Source organism: Phascolarctos cinereus, unplaced genomic scaffold (assembly GCF_003287225.1).
Source record: "Phascolarctos cinereus isolate Bilbo 61053 unplaced genomic scaffold, phaCin_HiC Scaffold_1;HRSCAF=81, whole genome shotgun sequence".
NCBI lineage: Eukaryota > Metazoa > Chordata > Mammalia > Diprotodontia > Phascolarctidae > Phascolarctos > Phascolarctos cinereus.
The window spans coordinates 14416820-14434938 of record NW_027555514.1 but is presented as its reverse complement, the minus strand read 5'-3'; the positions used below and the strand labels follow the sequence as shown (position 1 = coordinate 14434938).

The 18119-nt window shown below is 42.8% G+C and overlaps 1 protein-coding gene across 1 annotated transcript; it reads left to right on the top strand.

The window, feature by feature from the left end:
* The first annotated feature begins 602 nt into the window (after positions 1–602).
* Positions 603–16674, top strand: LOC110213019 (ferroportin-like). The gene is given in 9 exon segments (XM_078150777.1): positions 603–705; positions 3018–3085; positions 3653–3812; positions 5798–5913; positions 6355–6481; positions 7971–8129; positions 8132–8224; positions 14160–14870; positions 16259–16674. Coding segments are annotated over 9 exon segments (1830 nt in total). The 5' UTR covers positions 603–605; the 3' UTR covers positions 16555–16674.
* The last annotated feature ends 1445 nt before the right edge of the window (positions 16675–18119 follow it).

Here is an 18119-nt window from a genome sequence, read left to right as displayed (position 1 = left end):
GTAAATGTGCTCATGGTTTTCTTTTCACTTTAAAACTTTCATTAATTATAGCAAATGTAATCAATTTACTCTGTTGAATAATTAAAGTGGAAAAACATAATGTGTTTAATGAAGGGCTGTTTACTTTACAACTGTGTGTGTGTGTGTGTGTGTGTGTGTGTGTGTTTTCCTTCCTCTCTCTCTTTCTCTCTCTCTCTCTCTTTCTCCCTCTCTCTCTCTCTCTCTGTCTCCTCTCTCTCTCTTTTTCTTCTCTGTCTCTCTGTCTCTCTCTCTGTCTCTCTCTCTGTCTCTTTGATAAATTAAAACTGCAAAAGCTTTTAATTGCTGCTGACGGAGATGTACTTCCCCTGAGTAATTGGTTTGGGGCATTATTAACATGCCTCGTTTGTTGACGAGTACTTCGACTTTATTCCTATGCAGTAGACCTTATAATAGATTGTACAATTAACTTATTCCAGTTGAAAGAATCAAGTGGGAGCGGTTTTTAGGGGAAATCCAATTGGAATTAAGGGGAGAGCTTGTTAATTTCTCGCAGTTTACGACAATGCGCAGTCCCCTGAATAAATCTGTCATTCTCTAAAATCTCTTGTTCACAGTACGCAGTAATGATGAGAGAAGGCAACGATATCAAAGACTGTGGAAATAAAGAGAAATTGAGTGAAATCGTAGGCACCAGACAAATTAGGAGAGAAAAGAGACGTTTAGGTAGGTCGCCAATAAAGCTTCACTCTCAAAAGCTGGCTCGGTCGGGAAAAGAAGCCATCTCTCTCTGGGTTGGAAACATTGCAACGTTAACATCATCAGTCTGAAATTACGCAGTGCCGCTGGGTGTGGGGGGATTTGATTAAGTAAAATGAATGGGGTTTTTTTCATTCATTTGTTCCTTGTGTAATGATGTGCCGCAAAAACAGAATTTTTCTAATTTAAATGTCACTAAGCAATTTGGCCTGTTTTCCAAAGGCTCTCTCGGAGTGGTTTCTTGTTGCCTAATTGAATTGAATATTAAAAATACCTTGTTAGTGTCTATTTAGAGCAACGACTGTAAAATGTCATCTCTTGTTCTGTTTTCACTAGTGATTCCTGCTTCCTTTCATTTGTGAGATTAAATTGCAAAGCATGGGGTTTAGGGTGAAGTGAACTCCCCAATCCAAAGAGTCTCACATTTCTGAAGAGCCTGCATAGCATCCATTGCTTAAGGGGGAAGGCTTCTCTTCATGATGGATTTTCAAAGGGTACTGAATGCAACAGAAACACTTTCCAGTTGACAATCCCAGAGAATTTTACAAATGTGAATTCCTGCAGGGCTCCCACCCAGGGAGATAAATGGGCCAGCCACTTTGGTGACTGACCATGGCCTTCGAGGCTAACACTTTAATCAGGTCTCTCCCTGCAGTTCAGAGCTGGGACTTTTCTTTGGAGATCTGTTGGAGTTCAAGAGAGTGGAGGCAGAAGCATGATCTTAGTGGCCACAAGGAAATGGAGGGAGAAAAAAAGCCCCTTTGCTTAATTATTAACGAAAATATGCTTCAAGCTCTCAATTCAGTCACTTCCATTTAAATTGAAGGCTCCAGCTGCCAAAGTGGATTCTGTTTCCTATTTCACTTGAGGGCAAACTGTTTATTTTCTCTCCATAACTGAAAATGCCTTTAAATTAAAAACCAGGCTGTTACCTGGGTCTGGGCTGTGTCCTTGACTTTCTCTGACAGCCCTCGACACCGAGCTGAGTGTAGGGAGGGCTACGGAGAGATAGAGACAGAGACACCCAGAAAAAGAGAGACAGAGGGAGAGACAGAAAGAGGGACAAGAGACAGAGACACGAGAAACACAGAGAGGCAGAGAGAGATCCCAGTCACTAGAAACTGACTTTAGTTCTTCTCTTGTCAGAGAGTACCATCCACACAGTTTCCAAACGTGTGGTGTAAGGGAAATTTTCAAAAAATTATCAATGGAATTCAACCTTTTCTGCCTCTTGGAAGGTTCTGTGCTATTAAATTACGGCACGGTGATCGGTTTTTGTGCAATTATTACAAGGTCATGTTCTTAAACTATAGCGTGATATGGTGGGAAGTACACTGTCCTTGAAGCAAGACTTGGGTTCCGATTCTGGCTCTGATTCTTACTAGCTCTTTGACCCTGGCTAGGTCACTTCACCCTGATGAGTCTTAGTGTCCTGTTCTGTAAAATGAGAAGAATTATGCCCACATTCCCCATGCCACAGGCTTATTGTGACAGAAGCCTCGGGCTAGAAATGTGAGCCATACTTCCTAGGTCTGCAATTTGCCCTTTGGGCATTCTGTTCCACTCAATGTTCAAGAGGCAGATTCCTGAGCTAGAAACAGGTTCCTTGCCCTTCATTCTCCTTGATAACGATTGACGGTGCACATGAGTGTTTGATGTTTCCAAAGAGCTTTACACAAATTCTCTCCTGCAAAGTAGATGTTAGAAGTATTATTATTGTTCCCAGTTTACAGATGAAGAAACTGCCTCCTCAGTGCTTACTGAGTTCCTGGACCATTATAAGAAAATGCTTGATGATTGTTGCTTGTTTGATTAAGAGATAAAGTGACTTGCCTGGGAATGTTGCAGCTAGAAAGTATTTGAAGCAGGATTTGAACTCAGGTGCTGAATCCTGAGCTATATGCACTGTTGGAAAACTGGGCCTTGCTCCATGCTGAAATGAACCCATTGGTGACCACGGAAGAGAAGCACAAAGGACAAGGCTTTGAATGTGGCTTCTAACAACTACAGAGCCTGGTGGCCCCCCACCCCCAGGTTATGTGCGCCTCTCTGGGAGGGTCCTGAGGGCCCTTCCTGGGATCCAGAGGAGCCTGCTTCAGACCTCCGGGGTGCCCTCGGCAGTGGTATAGGAACACCACCAGCTGGGCTCTCAAATCCTTTTCCACTCCTGTGAGGCAGGAGCCACCCGGTTGTCCTTTGCGTAGCAGAAATAAACCAAGTGTGTCTTTGACAAGATTTACATGGAAATGTCTCTCATGGTTTGGTTGTGTGTGTTTTAGGGGCAACTTTGAACTCCCTCCTGGGGCCAAGAGTTTTGGTTTATGTCAGCTGTGCTCTTTCTATATGGGTAAGATGAAGTCAAATAACGATTCTTGTGTTTTGAATGATCAAGAGAGCTACGAGGTTGAGAATAACCAGAATTTCACAAACAATCTTGAGGTTGGGTCATTTCAGAATGTTTTAGGATCTTAGATTTCGAGAGGATGGGATCTTTGAGGTCACATCCAACCCCTTCACTTTATAGATGAGGAAACCAAGGCCCGGGGAAGGGAGCTGACCTGCCCACCCCTAGAACCATAGATCTAAAATGGGAAGGACACTCAGAGGCCACCTGCTCCAACCCCTTCATTTTACAGATGGAGAAACTGAGGCCCAGGGAGGGAAGCGATAGGAACCCAGGTCCCCTGACTCCAAATCCACTCTTCTTTCTTCCTCACTGCACTGGGTAGATGACAGCTGGCTGTATCGTAGGAAAATGTTGTCCTGCCTTCATAATTCTGGAAAACCCCAGCAAGATGGTCTGTCCCCACTGTTGATATATCTTATTCACAATTTAATTTCATTGGTCCCAGTAGGAAGAACAATCCCCAACCTTGAACTCTTTTTTTTCCTTTTGCCCTTTGCTGCCTTGTAGGGAGATAGAATGTGGCACTTTGCTCTGTCTGTGTTCCTGATAGAGTTATATGGACGCAACCTTCTCCTGACAGCAGTTTTTGGCTTAGTGGTGGCTGGCTCAGTGCTGGTGTTTGGGGTTTTAATTGGAGACTGGATTGACAGAAAACCGAGAAACAAAGGTAATTCATTGTCCATTGGCTAACATGGTGCCTGTCCATGGTAGCTGTTTAACAAATAATAGCTAACCCTAACATAGCACTTCAACATGTGCTAAACATTTTACAAGAATGATCTCCTTTGGTCCTCACAACAACCCTAGGAGGTGCTGTTATTATTTGCATTTTCCATGTGACTTAACTGAGGTTAAGACATGATTGATCGATTGATGATAATAATAGCTAGCACTTTTATATGCTTTAAGGGGTGCAAAACGCTTTTCCTATATTGTCTCATTAGGTCTTCACAATATTACTCTTATTTTGCAGATGAGGAAACTGAGGCTGAGAGAGGTTATGTGAATGGTTCAAGGTCACACAGCTAAATAAGTGTATGAGGCAAGATTTGAAGTGACATCTTCCTGATTCCTAGGTCCACATTCTATCCACTGTGCCCCTAGCTACCTTCAGGGTACCATGACTTTGGGTTCCAATGCAATTTAATCTAATAAACATTTAGTAGGTACCTACGGCGGGCCAGACATTGTGCTGCTCTCTGGGGATACGAAAAGAGACAGAAGGCAAGGAACTCACCATCTAACAGAGCTCCGAGTTTGTTGGCAGTCACCCAAAGGGCAATGGAGAAATGTGAGCATGGTGTGATTAGACTAATTCATTACCAATAAGAATTGTAAGACATATCAAAGCGATATCTGACCAAAGCCTGGAAAAGAAGATGCACTGGTCATCTAGCAAGCGATGAGTGACAGAAAAACGGACTGCCTGAGTATTCCATTGGTATCCACAGAAAGCCTTCTATGTGCTGGGTAGGTCTCCCATCAAGGACTTAAGGGAAGACGTGGACAAGAGTCCTAAGAGACAAAAAGGCTCCCATAAGCTGCTATCTGCACTTTTGGATGGAGTACTCACATTGATATTCCAGAGCCACTCATATTTTGAGATATGCACTTATGTTATTGTAATTCATCAGATAAACTCAGATTTGTTTCTGGACTTATCTAATTAAACATAGATCTCCCTAGAGCTTTTGGCCACTGATTCTCTCTCTCTCACCCTCTTCTTAAATGACCTAGTCAATCCATCTATCAGTATTTACAGAAGAGAATCAATTCCCTGCCATATAACCTAATGGTGCCTGAGAATACAAAGATAAAAGTTAAGTAGTGCCTGCCCTGAAGAAGCTTATGTTCCATTAGAAGTAACAAATAGACACAGATATACAAATATATGCAAAGTAAATACAAAGAAAATGTAAAGTCAGTTGAGGGGGGTTGAGAGTGGTCCGAGATGTGGGACACCTTCAGCCTTTCCTTCTTCCCTACTGGAAGTTAGTCAGCCCTGTGGCTTCAGGGTGCCGGCAGTATGGAGATGGTCCATTCTGAAGAGTTAGCTGATTTGCATCTCTAATTGGTCAGTTATGTGCGCACTCTCTTCTTCCTTGTTTCTTTGCCTCTCTATCATCATCACTGAGAAAGCAGAAGACTTGAGAATTATTTTGCCATTTTCTTTTGTTGCCTGGATTTCCTGGTCAAAGAGTTCATCACCTCAGAGCCATCTTACCGGTTATGAGACCCTCCATTGTCAGACTAAGTTCATGCAAACCATCCTATTTCTATAATCTAAATTGTCTTTCATAATCTCCTCTAGCCTTAATCTGGTTAGGAATTTTGGTCTAGTCAGAGTGTTGAAAGATATGACCTTCCATTATCCCCTAATATCTGGTATAGGTTATTGATTCATTTAGAATGGATTGTGGGATATGGTACTAGATGCTGGTCTGAACAGTGGACGTGTATTTCTGCTGCATCTACTTCATGAAAATATAACCTTGTTGGATTACAGTGTAACAGATGTGGATCAAAATGTTGCTTGGGGCAGGCAGAGGGATCTGGTTAAATGTGTATGCCTATGTTACATGGCAGGGAATTGGTTCTCTTTGGTAAAGACCCGGAGGACTGTTCTGAGCAGGTTATCTCCTTTACCACCAGTGGCCCATGCATCCCTGTTCCTTCAGAACTCCTCGGTCGCTGCCTGCTGCGTCGTGCTGATGTTGGTGTTCTCCTACCAAAGCGAGCTTGAAGGCATCTGGCAGGGCTGGCTCATGGTATGTGCGTGCGCGTCTTCCTCTTGCGCAATGAAATGACACTTCAGAGAGCCCAGCTGTGTCAGTGGCACTTGCCTGTTCTGTAGCATTCTGGGGATTTGGGTTTTAAACCTAGCTAGTCTTTCTTTAGTATTACTTTTTACCTTGAAGCTGTGAATCAGACCCTAAATCACAGACATGCAAAGACAACAGAATTGTGGGCTCCTGTCTGCAGGACCAAAATTAGCATCAGATCTGGCACTGATGGAGTGGGCAGGAAGAAAGCTCATCAAGTCAACGGAACAGTACTTTCTGCCGCCCCCTAAGTCGAAGCTGTCACTAGGAGGACTTGCCGTTCATGCTGGCTTGGGTAGGAGTGTCAGCTAAAAAACCAGAGAAAGCATTTGCCTATGGAAGCCTATTCTTGGATTGCAAACTCTGCTTTCCAACCCCTACCCTTAGGTGGCCTGCTATGTGGCAGTGATTATCTTAGCAGATCTGGCCAACCTGGCCAGCACAGCCCTGACCATCACCATTCAGAGAGACTGGATCGTGGTCATCACTGGGGACAATAGAAGCCAGCTGGCTGGTAAGTCCAAGCCAATGCTTCACTCACAGATGGGTCACCACAAAAATACTTTATTGCCTTGGGCAACAGAAATTAAGGACTGCCTAGGCTCTTAATGAATTCTTCCCCAAAAAGGATGATGAGCAAATTCAGTAGAGCCCACGAGGAAAATCTGTGGCTGTGGGAGCTATAACTAGGGCAGGGTGACTGGACCTCTACTAAGAGTGCTGAAATGTAGTGAGGAAGAGGGGGGCAGACTGTGGTTTCCTAGGTATAGGGGATTCCTGTTGAGAAAATTCCCTCAGTTAATTCAGGCCACACCTTACAGTCTAAAAAAAATTTGCCGAGGGTCTTGAGAAGCCCTAAGTGACTCATCTAGAGTCACACAGTTAGTATATGTTACAGACAGTACTTGAACCTAGGACTTCCTAGCTCTGAGGCCAGCTCTTTCTCAGCTACCCCATGCCACCTCTTTAGCCCCCAGTTATCAAGAATAACTCATTCAAATAGAACGCAAAAAAGGCAGAAACCCGAAAACATGTTCCCTATTCTCAAGGACCTCACATTCTCATTAGAGAAAAAACATGCAAAGAACCATACAGACAAGATGTATAGGAAATAGATGGGAGGGAATTTCAGAGAGAAGATATTAGCACCAGGAAAGACCTCCTATGGAAAGATGAATTCGAGCTGTGTATGGAAAGAAACCAGAAAGCTAGGAGGTGGCAATGAGGAGACAGGGCATGGCAGGCATGAGACACAGCCAGTGCAAAGGTGTGGAGATGGGAGATGGAGTGTTGTGTTTGAGAAACTGGAACTAGATGAGTGTGGAGTGCTGGAGTTTGTGGAGGATGTAAAGCTGAGAAGGTAGGAGAGTACCGGTTGTAAAGAACTTTAAATACCAGATGACTTTATAGTTGATCCTGAAAATAACAGGGAGGTAGAGGGATGACATGATTAAACTCTTGATTTAGAAAATCCCTTTGGCAGCTGAGTGCAGGATGAATTGGAGGGGACTGGATGACTTTAACCTCTAATGTTCCATCCTGATCTCGATCTATGATTCAAAGGCTACTGACCAAATACAAGGCATTTCCCACTACGCAAGGCTGGCCCTTTTTTGCTGGTCCTAGCTTTTAAGCTACACTAAGGTGATGCACACTGTGGTTGGGAGTATTTAACTTGCTTGTATTTGTATTTTCACATCATGTCAAGCATTGTGATGAAGACAGTTGACCAAGGGTCGTGATACCTGGAATTCGCTCCCGTCTCTGCCACTAACTAGTTATATGCTCAAGTCCCCTTTCTGAGCCTCAGTTTTCTCCTCCATAAAAACGGAGAATGGTACTTGACCATCCCTGTGCTCTACACGCCTCTGATGAATCAATAGTTTGGCACAGACCTTGAGCACTAGAAGGGACCCTCAATATCTTAAATGATTCTTGGCCATTGGGGATGGGGATCTCAGCTTACTGCACAGTGAAACGTTTTGGTTTACTTTTCTTTCTAGGCATGAACGCAACGATTCGAAGGATGGACCAAGTCATCAACATCTTTGCCCCCCTCTCTGTGGGACAGGTGATGACATGGGCATCTAACGTCATTGGTTGTGGCTTCATCCTGGGATGGAACTTGGTGTCTCTGCTGGTGGAGTTCCTCTTCCCGTCTAAGTTTATCAGCTAGTCCCTCAGTTGGCCGCAAAACCCCGGAGGTGCACAGGGGACAGCTTCCTAAAAAGGCAACTGGAGCTCATCAGCTCTCGAGGCAATTTTCACTTCACTGTGGTTCCTGACTTGGCCTTCTTCCTTAGCTTTTGTCATTCCATCGGCTTCTACTTTCTGTCCCTCGAGAGATATTCACTCTCAACTTCCCATCTGAAAATGTGACATTTTCTAAGTAGATTTTGATTTATATCGTTTGTTTTTACAGCACCTACATTTCCCCTGTATCCCTCTCTCACACCCTCCCAATAAATCATTGTTTATTTAAAAAACAAAAAGGATTTAAAAAAGACAAAAAAGGAAGACAGAAAATTCAACAACAACAAAAAACCCCTCTGCCATAGTATGTAACATTACACACCTATGGACCTCCTCCCCCACCTGCGCAAAGGAGTTGTGGAGGGGACTCCCTTTATCTTTTCTTTGGGACCAAGCTTATTCTTTGCAATTTTGCTTAGTATATTCATTTTAGATTGTTTTGTGGTTGTTGTTATTTTCAGTGTTGAAGCCATTGTACATGTTATTTTCCTGAGTCTGTTTACTTCACTTTGCATCAGTTCATGCAAGCTTTCCAGCTTCTTTGTTTTCATCATGTCCACTATTTCTCACAGTAATATTCCATTATATTTATGGCCCATGACTTGTTACTGCCATTCCCCAATGTATGGGCATGTTTGTTTCCAGTTCTTCACCATCATAAAAAAGTGCCAATATTTTGGTGTCTATGAGACTTTTTTCCCCAATGACTTCCTGGGGCACATACCTAGCAGTGGGATCTTTGAGTCAGAAGAGTGTTTTAGAAAATGTAGCTTTTGAGAGTAATTATTTCTACAGAAGTTCCCACCTGCTTGCTTAGGAAGTACTCAATGGGGTACCAGGGAGGAAACAAAACTGATCCTTCCCCACTTCATAGGGATCTATCAATCAATCAGGTGACAGGTATTAATTAAGCTCTTTCAAGAATTTAATAATCCCAACTCATGCCTTTACATTCTAATGGAGGAGACAACAAGTATACATAAAGTACATACAGCATAAATATTAAGAGAGTACATTCGAAGTATTTTAATACAACATGATTGGGGGGGCAATGGGGGATCAGGACAAGCTTTATGTTGAAAATGGTGCTTGGGCTGCGTCTTAAAGGAAGAGAGAAACTCTCTGAGGCAGAGATAAAGGGGAGCATGTTCCAGGTATGGGGGATGATTGATACAAAGACCAAACAAAAATTTTTCCAGAAATGGAAACGTATTGTTGTTGTTCAGTCATTTTCAGTTATATCTGACTCTTCATGACCCCATTTGGGGTTTTCTTGGCAAATATACTGGAGTGGTTTGTCATTTCCTTCTCCAGCTCATTTTATAGATGAGGAAACTGAGGCAAACAAGGTTAAGTGACTTGCTAGTAAGTGTCTGAGGCTGGATTTGAATTCAAGAAGAGAAGTCTTCCTGACTCCAGACCAGCCTCATTATAGCACAGTGCAACATATTGTGTTCAAATGCAAGTCCACTAATCTCTATAACAGGAATAGTTTGTGTTTACAGAAAATGGCAACATCATTATTCTCACTTTCTGTAACTACCAAAAAAAGGTGCCCCTTCCCTCCCTCCTTCCTTCCTTCCTTCCTTCCTTCCTTCCTTCCTTCCTTCCTTCCTTCCTTCCTTCCTTCCTTCCTTCCTTCCTTCCTTCCTTCTCTTTTTCTCAAAGTGTTGCTGGCAATGATGATCCTGGCTGCTTCCTATAGCCGTACTTTCTATGTTCAAAAGCAATATGGATTGTCTCCAGGGGTAGAGACTTCTTTGTGACTGGAAGGACTTTAGTTGAGACCGCTTGTGAGGGATGCTATGGGATTTGGAGAGGGATTGGACTAGGTGACACTAGTCCCTCCTTTCAATACAATGGAAGCTTCTTTAGGTCAGAGCAGTTTTGTTGGGCAGTTTTGTCTTTTGTGTCCTCAGTTTCTTTTTTTTTTAATTTATTTTTTAATATAAATTTATTTATTTTTAGTTTTCAATATTCACTTCCACAAGTTTTTGAGTTCCAAATTTCTCACCCCTCCCCCCACCCCAAGATGGCATGCATTCTGAATACCCCTTCCCCTGGTCTGCCTTCTCTTCTATCTCTCCCCCTCCCTTCTCTTATCCCCTTCCCCTTCTATTTTCCTGTAGAGCAGGATAGACTTCTGTACCCCATTTCCTGTATTTCTTATTTCCCAGTGCATGTGAAAACATTTTTTTAAAACATGTTTTTAAAACTTTAGTTCAAATTTTCTCCCTTCCTCCCTCCCCACCCACCCTCATTGAAAAGGCAAGCAACTCAATATAGGCTGTACATGTGCAGTCATGCAAAACACTTCCTTAGTAGACATGTTGTGAAAAACTAACTTTATTTCCCTTAATCCTATCCTGCCCTCCCATTTATTCTATTCTTTCTTTTGACCCTGTCCCTCCTCAGAAGTATTTGCTTCTGATTCCCCTTTCCCAATCTGCCCTCCTCTCTATCACCCCCTGCTCTCTTGTCCCCTTCTCCCCCTATTTTCCTGTAGGGTAAGACAGATTTCCATACCCAATTGAATGTGTATGTTATTCCCTCCTTAAGCCAAATCCTATGAGAATAAGATTCCTCATTCCCTCTCACCTTCCCCTGTTTCCCCTCCACTGTAAGAGACTTTTCTTTTTTTTTTTTTGTGAGATAATTTACCCCATTCTACCTCTCCCTTTCTTCTCGAGTATCATCCTCTCTCATCCCTTAATTTTATTCTCCAGATATGACCCCTTAATCTTCAACTCACCCTGTGCCCTCTATCTATCTATCTATCTATCTATATATCTATATATATATACATCATACAATTTTTTCCTCAACTACCCTAATACTGACAAAGTCTCATGAGTTACAAATATCATCTTTCCATGCAGGAATGTAAACAGTTCAATCTTAATAAGTCTCTTATGATTTCTCTTTCCTGTTTACCTCTTCATGTTCCACTGAGTCCTGTATTTGAAAGTCAAATTTTCTTTCAGCTCTGGTCTTTTCATCAGGAATGCTTGAAAGTCCTCTATTTCACTGAATGACCATTTTTTCCCCTGAAGGATTATACTCAGTTTTGCTGGGTAGGTGATTCTTGGTTGTAATCCTATCTCCTTTGCCCTCCGGAATATTATATTCCATGCCCTGCGGTCCTTTAATGTAGAAGCTGCTAAATCTTGTGTTATCCTGATTGTGTTTCCACAGTACTTGAATTGTTTCCTTCTGGCAGCTTGTAATATTTTCTCCTTGACCTGGGAACTCTGGAATTTGGCTACAATATTCCTAGGAGTTTTCCTTTGGGGATCTCTTTCAGGAGGAGATCTGTGGATTCTTTCAATTTCTATTTTGCCCTCTGGTTCTAATATATCAGGGCAGTTTTCCTTGATAATTTCTTGAAAGATGATGTCTAGGCTCTTTTTTTGATCATGGCTTTCAGATAGTCCAATAATTTTTAAATTCTCTCTCCTGGATCTATTTTCCAGGTCAGTTGTTTTTCCAATGAGATATTTCACATTGTTTTCTAATTTTTCATTCTTTTGGATTTGTTTTACAGTGTCTTGATTTCTCATAAAGTCACTGTCTTCCAATTGCTCTATTCTAATTTTTAAGGAAGTATTTTCTTCAGTAATCTTTTGGACTTCCTTTTCCATTTGGCCAATTTTTCTTTTTAGGGCATTTTTCTCCTCATTGGCTTTTTGGACCTCTTTTGCCATTTGGGTTAGGCTATTTTTTAAGGTGTTATTTTCTTCAGTATTTTTTTGGGTCTCCTTTAGCAAGCTGTTGACTTGTTTTTCATGATTTTCTTGCATCACTCTCATTTCTCTTCCCAGTTTTTCCTCTACTTCCCTTACTTGCTTCTCAAAATCCCTTTTGAGCTCTTCCAAGGCCTGGGACTGATTCATATTTTTCTTGGAGGCTTTGGATGTAGGAGCTTTGACTTTGTTGTCTTCTTCTGGTTGTATATTTTGATCTTCTTTTTCACCAAAGTAAGATAATATAGTCTGACTCTTTTTGCGCTGCTTGCTCATGATCCCAGCCAATTACTTGAGTTTTAAACTCTTTGTTAAGGTAAGAGTCTGCTTCCAATGTGGAGAGTGTACTGTCCCAAGCTTCAGGGGTTTGTACAGCTGTTTTCAGAGATACTTGTAGGGACCTGTAAATTTTCAGTTCTTCCAAGGTGGTATGATAAGGGGTGAGGTGTTTACTCCTTTCCTGGCCTGTGACCACAAGTATTCCTTTCTGTCCTGTAACTGTGAGGAGGGGTTCCTCTCCACAGCCACTACAAGCTCCACCATGCCAGCGTTCCTCCTCACCTCAGCACCGTCGCCCAGAACTGTGACCCAGATCCAAACACGGGCAAAGCAAGAGATTCCTGCCTCAGCACTGGCAAAGAGATCCCTGCAGTCCCCCTCTGATCAGCCACTGGATTCCCCCTCAGTCTGTGGGCTGGAAGCTCGGGAAGCAGCTGCCTCCCCACAGGGCCCCTGCTCTTGGGGAATGGAGCTGAAACCCCGCCTTCCTCTCTGACCACCGACAGAAACAGACTTTTCCCACTGACCTTCTAAGTTGTCTTTGGCATTCATGAATTGAGGAGTCTGGAAACCTCCACAGCTGCCCGCGATTCAGTCCTCTGAGTCCTGCTCCAGGTTTGCTGCAGCCTGCATGCCCATGCTGCGCTGCGCTGTGCTCCCAGCCCAGTGCGATACACCTTTCTGATCAATCATCCAGGTTGTCTTGGGCTAGAAATTTGTTTCACTCTGTCTTTTTGTGGGTTCTGCTGCTTCAGAATTTGTTTAGAGCTATTTTTTATGAGTATTTGGAGGGGTTTGGGGAGAGCTCAAGCAAGTCACTGCTTCCACTCCGCCATCTTGGCTCCGCCCCCGTGTCTCCAGCTTCTTGCACAAGGCACATAGTAGGTGCTTAATAAATGTTTTCTGAATGAATGAATGAATACACTTTTAGGATTCTGCTCATCCCTCCTGAGTACTATCCAACTCCTTGGCTCCTTCTAGGATTGGCCACTACTAGAACTTAATCAGCGGCTTCCTTTTAAAACTTTTTTTAGAATACCTTTTCTTTTGATTACTCACATGATTTTGTTCTATTGGCTATTAATTCCAAGACTTGAAAAAAATTGATTTCTTACCTTAATGAAAAACCATAAAAGGAAGCAAGTTTTCTGACTTCAAGAAATTTATTATTCACAATAATAGACTACATCTACATAGCACTTCAAGCAAAGCATTATACGCATATATGTGTGTATATATGTAAACACACACACATCTATCTATCTATCTAAATTTTATTTGACACTCCCTGTGAGGTAACTTGTCTTTAGAACATGCCCAGTTCTCTTCTCACCTGCCCCATTTCCTGATGCACACACTGACTTTTCTTTGGGTCTGAGATTTAGATCAGGGTTCATAGAATGGTCAGTCTTGGCCCCAGAGACCACTTTGGAGACCACTACTCAAGGCAATGGGGAATCACTAAAACCTCTGAACTGAGGAGTGTCATGATCCGACCTGGGCCTTGGGCCAATTCTTTTTCTGGTTCTGTGGGTGAAGAATTAGAGACAAGAAAGATGTAAGGGAGATCCATTATTAGAATATCACAATGATCTAGACAAGGGATAATTAGGGTTACATGAATAGAAGGGAGGGGACATAGGCAAGGGATGTCATAGAGGTAAAATGGATGTAACTGGGTAAATGATTGGAAGTCTGTGTAAGGGAAAGCAATGAATCAAGAGTAGTGCCAACATTTTGAACAGAGTTGTCTGGGACAATAGATGGGTCCTCAATAGAGCTGGGCAGCGACTGGGGAGATGACATGTTCTCAACATCACCAGTCAAGCAGACATCCTCATCGTTTGGCTTGAAAACAAGCAGCAAGTTCTTATGATAACTGTGATCTAAAACCTTTCTGGCTGTATTTTTTTTTAGGGGAAATTCATTCTTGTCCAACCATTGATGAGTTTGCCAACATGCCCAAGACTTTGGAAGGACCAGAGGACCCACCATCTCCTCTGGAAGCCCAGCAGGACATGACCTCCAGGTTTCCTCTTGGCCTCAGAAAGATACAAAGCCTAGTCCGGACATGCTGTGATGGCTAGAAGACATATTGCAGGCAAACTGTCTTCTTGGCAGGATTGGGTTTAGCCTTCTTGTACACAACTGTGCTGGGCTTTGACTGTATCACCACAGGCTATGCCTACACACAGGGGATCGGGGGCTCCCTTCTCAGCCTCCTTATGGCCATCTCAGCCTTCTCGGGTCTTGTGGGCACAATCCCCTTTACCAGGTTAAGAAGGTCCTATGGCTTAGTTCACACGGGCCTCATCTCCAGCTGTCTCCACATAGGCTGTTTGCTGCTCTGTGTGTTTTCTGTCTTTGCCCCTGGGAGTCCTTTTGATTTGGGCATTTTCTCTCTTTCACTAAGCCAGAACTCTTCCTTAAGTCACGAGATGCTGAAAGAGAACACTGTACATGTTTCTCCTTTTGAAAGAAACATTAACCAGCCTATCCTTCCTGGTCGCTCAACCATCCACTGGACCAATAATACTGTTCTGATGGATGGTCCACAAGAGAGCAACCAGCCTGAGTCATATATCTCCATCATCTTGCTCTTCTCAGGAGTGATCTTGGCCAGAATCGGTAAGGCCTGGTTAAAGCTGTTGAATGGTTTCTTTTTTCTTTTTCTTTTTTTCTTTTTTTCTTTTTTTTGGCTAGGCAAATGGGGTTAAGTGACTTGCCCGGGGTCACACAGCTAGTAAGTGTTATGTGTCTGAGTCTGGATTTGAACTCAGGTCCTCCTGAATCCAGGGCTGGTGCTCTATCCACTGCTCCACCTAGCTGTTCCTGAATGGTTTCTTGTATTGTTGTAAAGTCTGTGTGCAGGCACAATCATTGTTCTTGAGGGTTAGGGAAGGGACAGTTGATTTTACTTCCCGCAAAGCCAACAACCATCTTTCTGTAGCTGGAACTCCATGTGAAACCCAGATCTCGGCTCAGATTCTAATACTCTAGCCAATAGCTCACTAACGTTCAGACTCCTTAAGAGTCTGCCCATTATGACGGATGTTCTAATAAACCTTGTCTTTGGCTGAAACCCAGATCTTTGTTTTCTGTCCCAGACCTGACCATTACATCCAGACAGGCATTTTCCTCTTTTCAGGTGTCACTCTGACCCATCTCAAGTCCTCCCCAAAAGATGCTTTATAAAAATATCTAACATTTCCACAATTCTTTAATGATGGCAAAGTGCTTTACATATACTATATTCTTGGAGGTGCAACACAGCCCTGGAAGGAAGTATTATTTTTATGCCTATTTTACAGGTGAGGAATTGGAGCCTAAGGGAGATTAAGGGGCTTGCTCAGAGTCATATGACTAGTCAGGGGCAGGGGCTGGATTTAGACTCAGTTCTTCCTGAATCCCAGGTCAGTGTTATATCCCCTAAAGCCATCAATTTTCATTGTGATGTGGATGTGACCTCAGACTGATTGCATCATACCTCAAAAGCCAGAAGGGACCTTACAGATCATCTGGTCCAACCTCATTTTACAGAAGGGGAAACTGAGGCTTGTGGAATTATTTGCCCACAATAACATATCTACTAAGTTTAATGTAAAGCAGGATTCGAACCCCAATCCTCTCACTACATATGCAGCAGTCTTCCCGTGCACTATGAAAGCTATAAATGCCCAAAGAGTGCAACTTCTTCTAAATAACCGTGAAGCCAAAAATCTTGTTAACTAACAGTATATCTGTTGTCTTAGGCCCTATCCAGCTGCATTTGTAGAGGTTCATCACCAGATTGGTTGCAGGGTGGTGCAACCAATTTTTTGGCCATGGCAACTATTGAAGCATTTAATAGGCCAGGATCGATATCATTAGAGGGGGAGGGAGTGGAGTAACGACCCTAGAACATGCAATCACAGGTTCTGGAAGTGTAGTATTAAAGTAGGTCACTTTGCATCTTCAGTATTGAAATAGGCCACTTTGACTATAATATCATCTACTTTGATTTCCTTCTCTTGCAGGTCTCTGGTCCTTTGACCTCACTGTGACTCAGCTCCTTCAAGAAAACATCGCAGATTCAGAACGTGGCACTGTGAATGGTGTGCAGTGTTCCATGAACTACCTAATGGACCTTATCCACTTCATCCTTGTCATCCTGGCCCCAGCCCCTCAACAATTTGGGCTGTTGGTGTTCATTTCTATCATCTTTGTGATTATGGGGCACACCATGTATTTTGTTTATGCACGTAGATACAGGAGTCAAAATCCATGTACCCAGAAAACACCAAAGAGGGACAGGGAAGCCTTTTTAACTTGAGAAATATGTAACTCTTTTCTATCTGATAATATCTCCCATTAGAGAGTTTCCTCATGTAAAACCGATCTGATTTCACAATCACAATTTCTAGCCACTTCTCCACTAGCTGATATCTTTATTCATTCATTCATTTGTTCATTGGCTAATTCTTTCAACAAGCTCACCTGCCCTGTTTGGGATGACTAAATAATAAGGTGATTGCTGTTCTGCCCAAAACTGAGGAGCTAGGCTAGAAAATCAATCGTGGTTCTCTCCATGTATAAAGAGATGTAAAATACGGTTCCTCCCTCTCCATCCTCACCCAAGACATGAATACAGATGAATACCCAACAAATTAGAAGACAGCTATGTGAAAGGGGTAGGAATGCTCCGAGATATGATGAGAGAGAAATCACTTCAGACTTCTTTGAAGGAGGTGGCATTCCAGCTGGCCTTGGAGGATGGAGAGAATGTGCATATCGTTTACAGCTTGGACATTGCTACAACTTGGACCAATTCTTTGAAAACCTATCCTTACTGATGTCATCTGAGCGCTGCATAGATCTTCAATTGTGGGTTGGTTTCTAAGGCTCAGCCTCAGGAAAAAGAACCACATGTGTATATAAATGCCACAGCTAAAATCCAGACTCTGACTAATGTCAGGATTAGCCAATAGGAGGTCTGAATAATATTATTTTCAATTAAATTCAGCTCTTTTCAGCAAAGGTTTATTAAGTGCCCCACTGTGATGGGCACTAGAGATACAAAGCTAAAAGCTAAACACTTTCAGCCCTCAGGGATCTTATAATCTACTGGGAAGGATACAAGTGTACTGATGAGTAAATGCAAAGTCATTTCAGTAAAATGGACTGGAGTCAGAGGCTCAGAAAGACCTAGGATATGGCCCTGAACTGAGTCTTGAGGGAAGCCAGATGTCCCAAGAGGCACATTTGAGAACAGAGGGTATTCCAGGCATGGGAATGGACAGCCTCCACAAAGGCACAGTGGTGGAAGATGGAATGTTGGGTTTGGGTTGGCATTGGACCATTTGGACTAGAAGACAGAGTGTATGAAGGGGAGTAATATGAAAAAAAAAACCCTACAAAGAGAGGTTGGTGCTAGTTTATGGAAGACTTGAAATGCCAGGCTGAGGATCTTGTATCTTATTCTAGGTACAATTCTAGGAGCTGTTGAAGCTCCTTGAAGAATCAGCCAGTGTGATCAGATCCTTATTAATTTAAAAGGTAGGGGGAGGACAAATTGGGGAGGGGAGAGACCTGAAGCAGGGTCACAGGTTAAAAGGCTAGGGTTGTGCTTGTGAATGGAGAAGAGTAAAGAGATGCAAAAGATGTTACGAAAGTAGAATTGACCAGATTTAGGGGCTGGTTGGATCTTGGAGATGAGGGAAAGAGAAGAACCATGAATGATCATGAAGTCGTCAACCTGGATGAGTGGAACATGGTGCTACAGCATAAAAGGGAAGTCTAGAGGACAGATCACTGTCTGATAGGGAGAAATAAAACTTTTGGTCCTATTGAGACATTCAGGAAGTAAAAGACAGGGCAAGAATAATGCTCAAGAGAAAG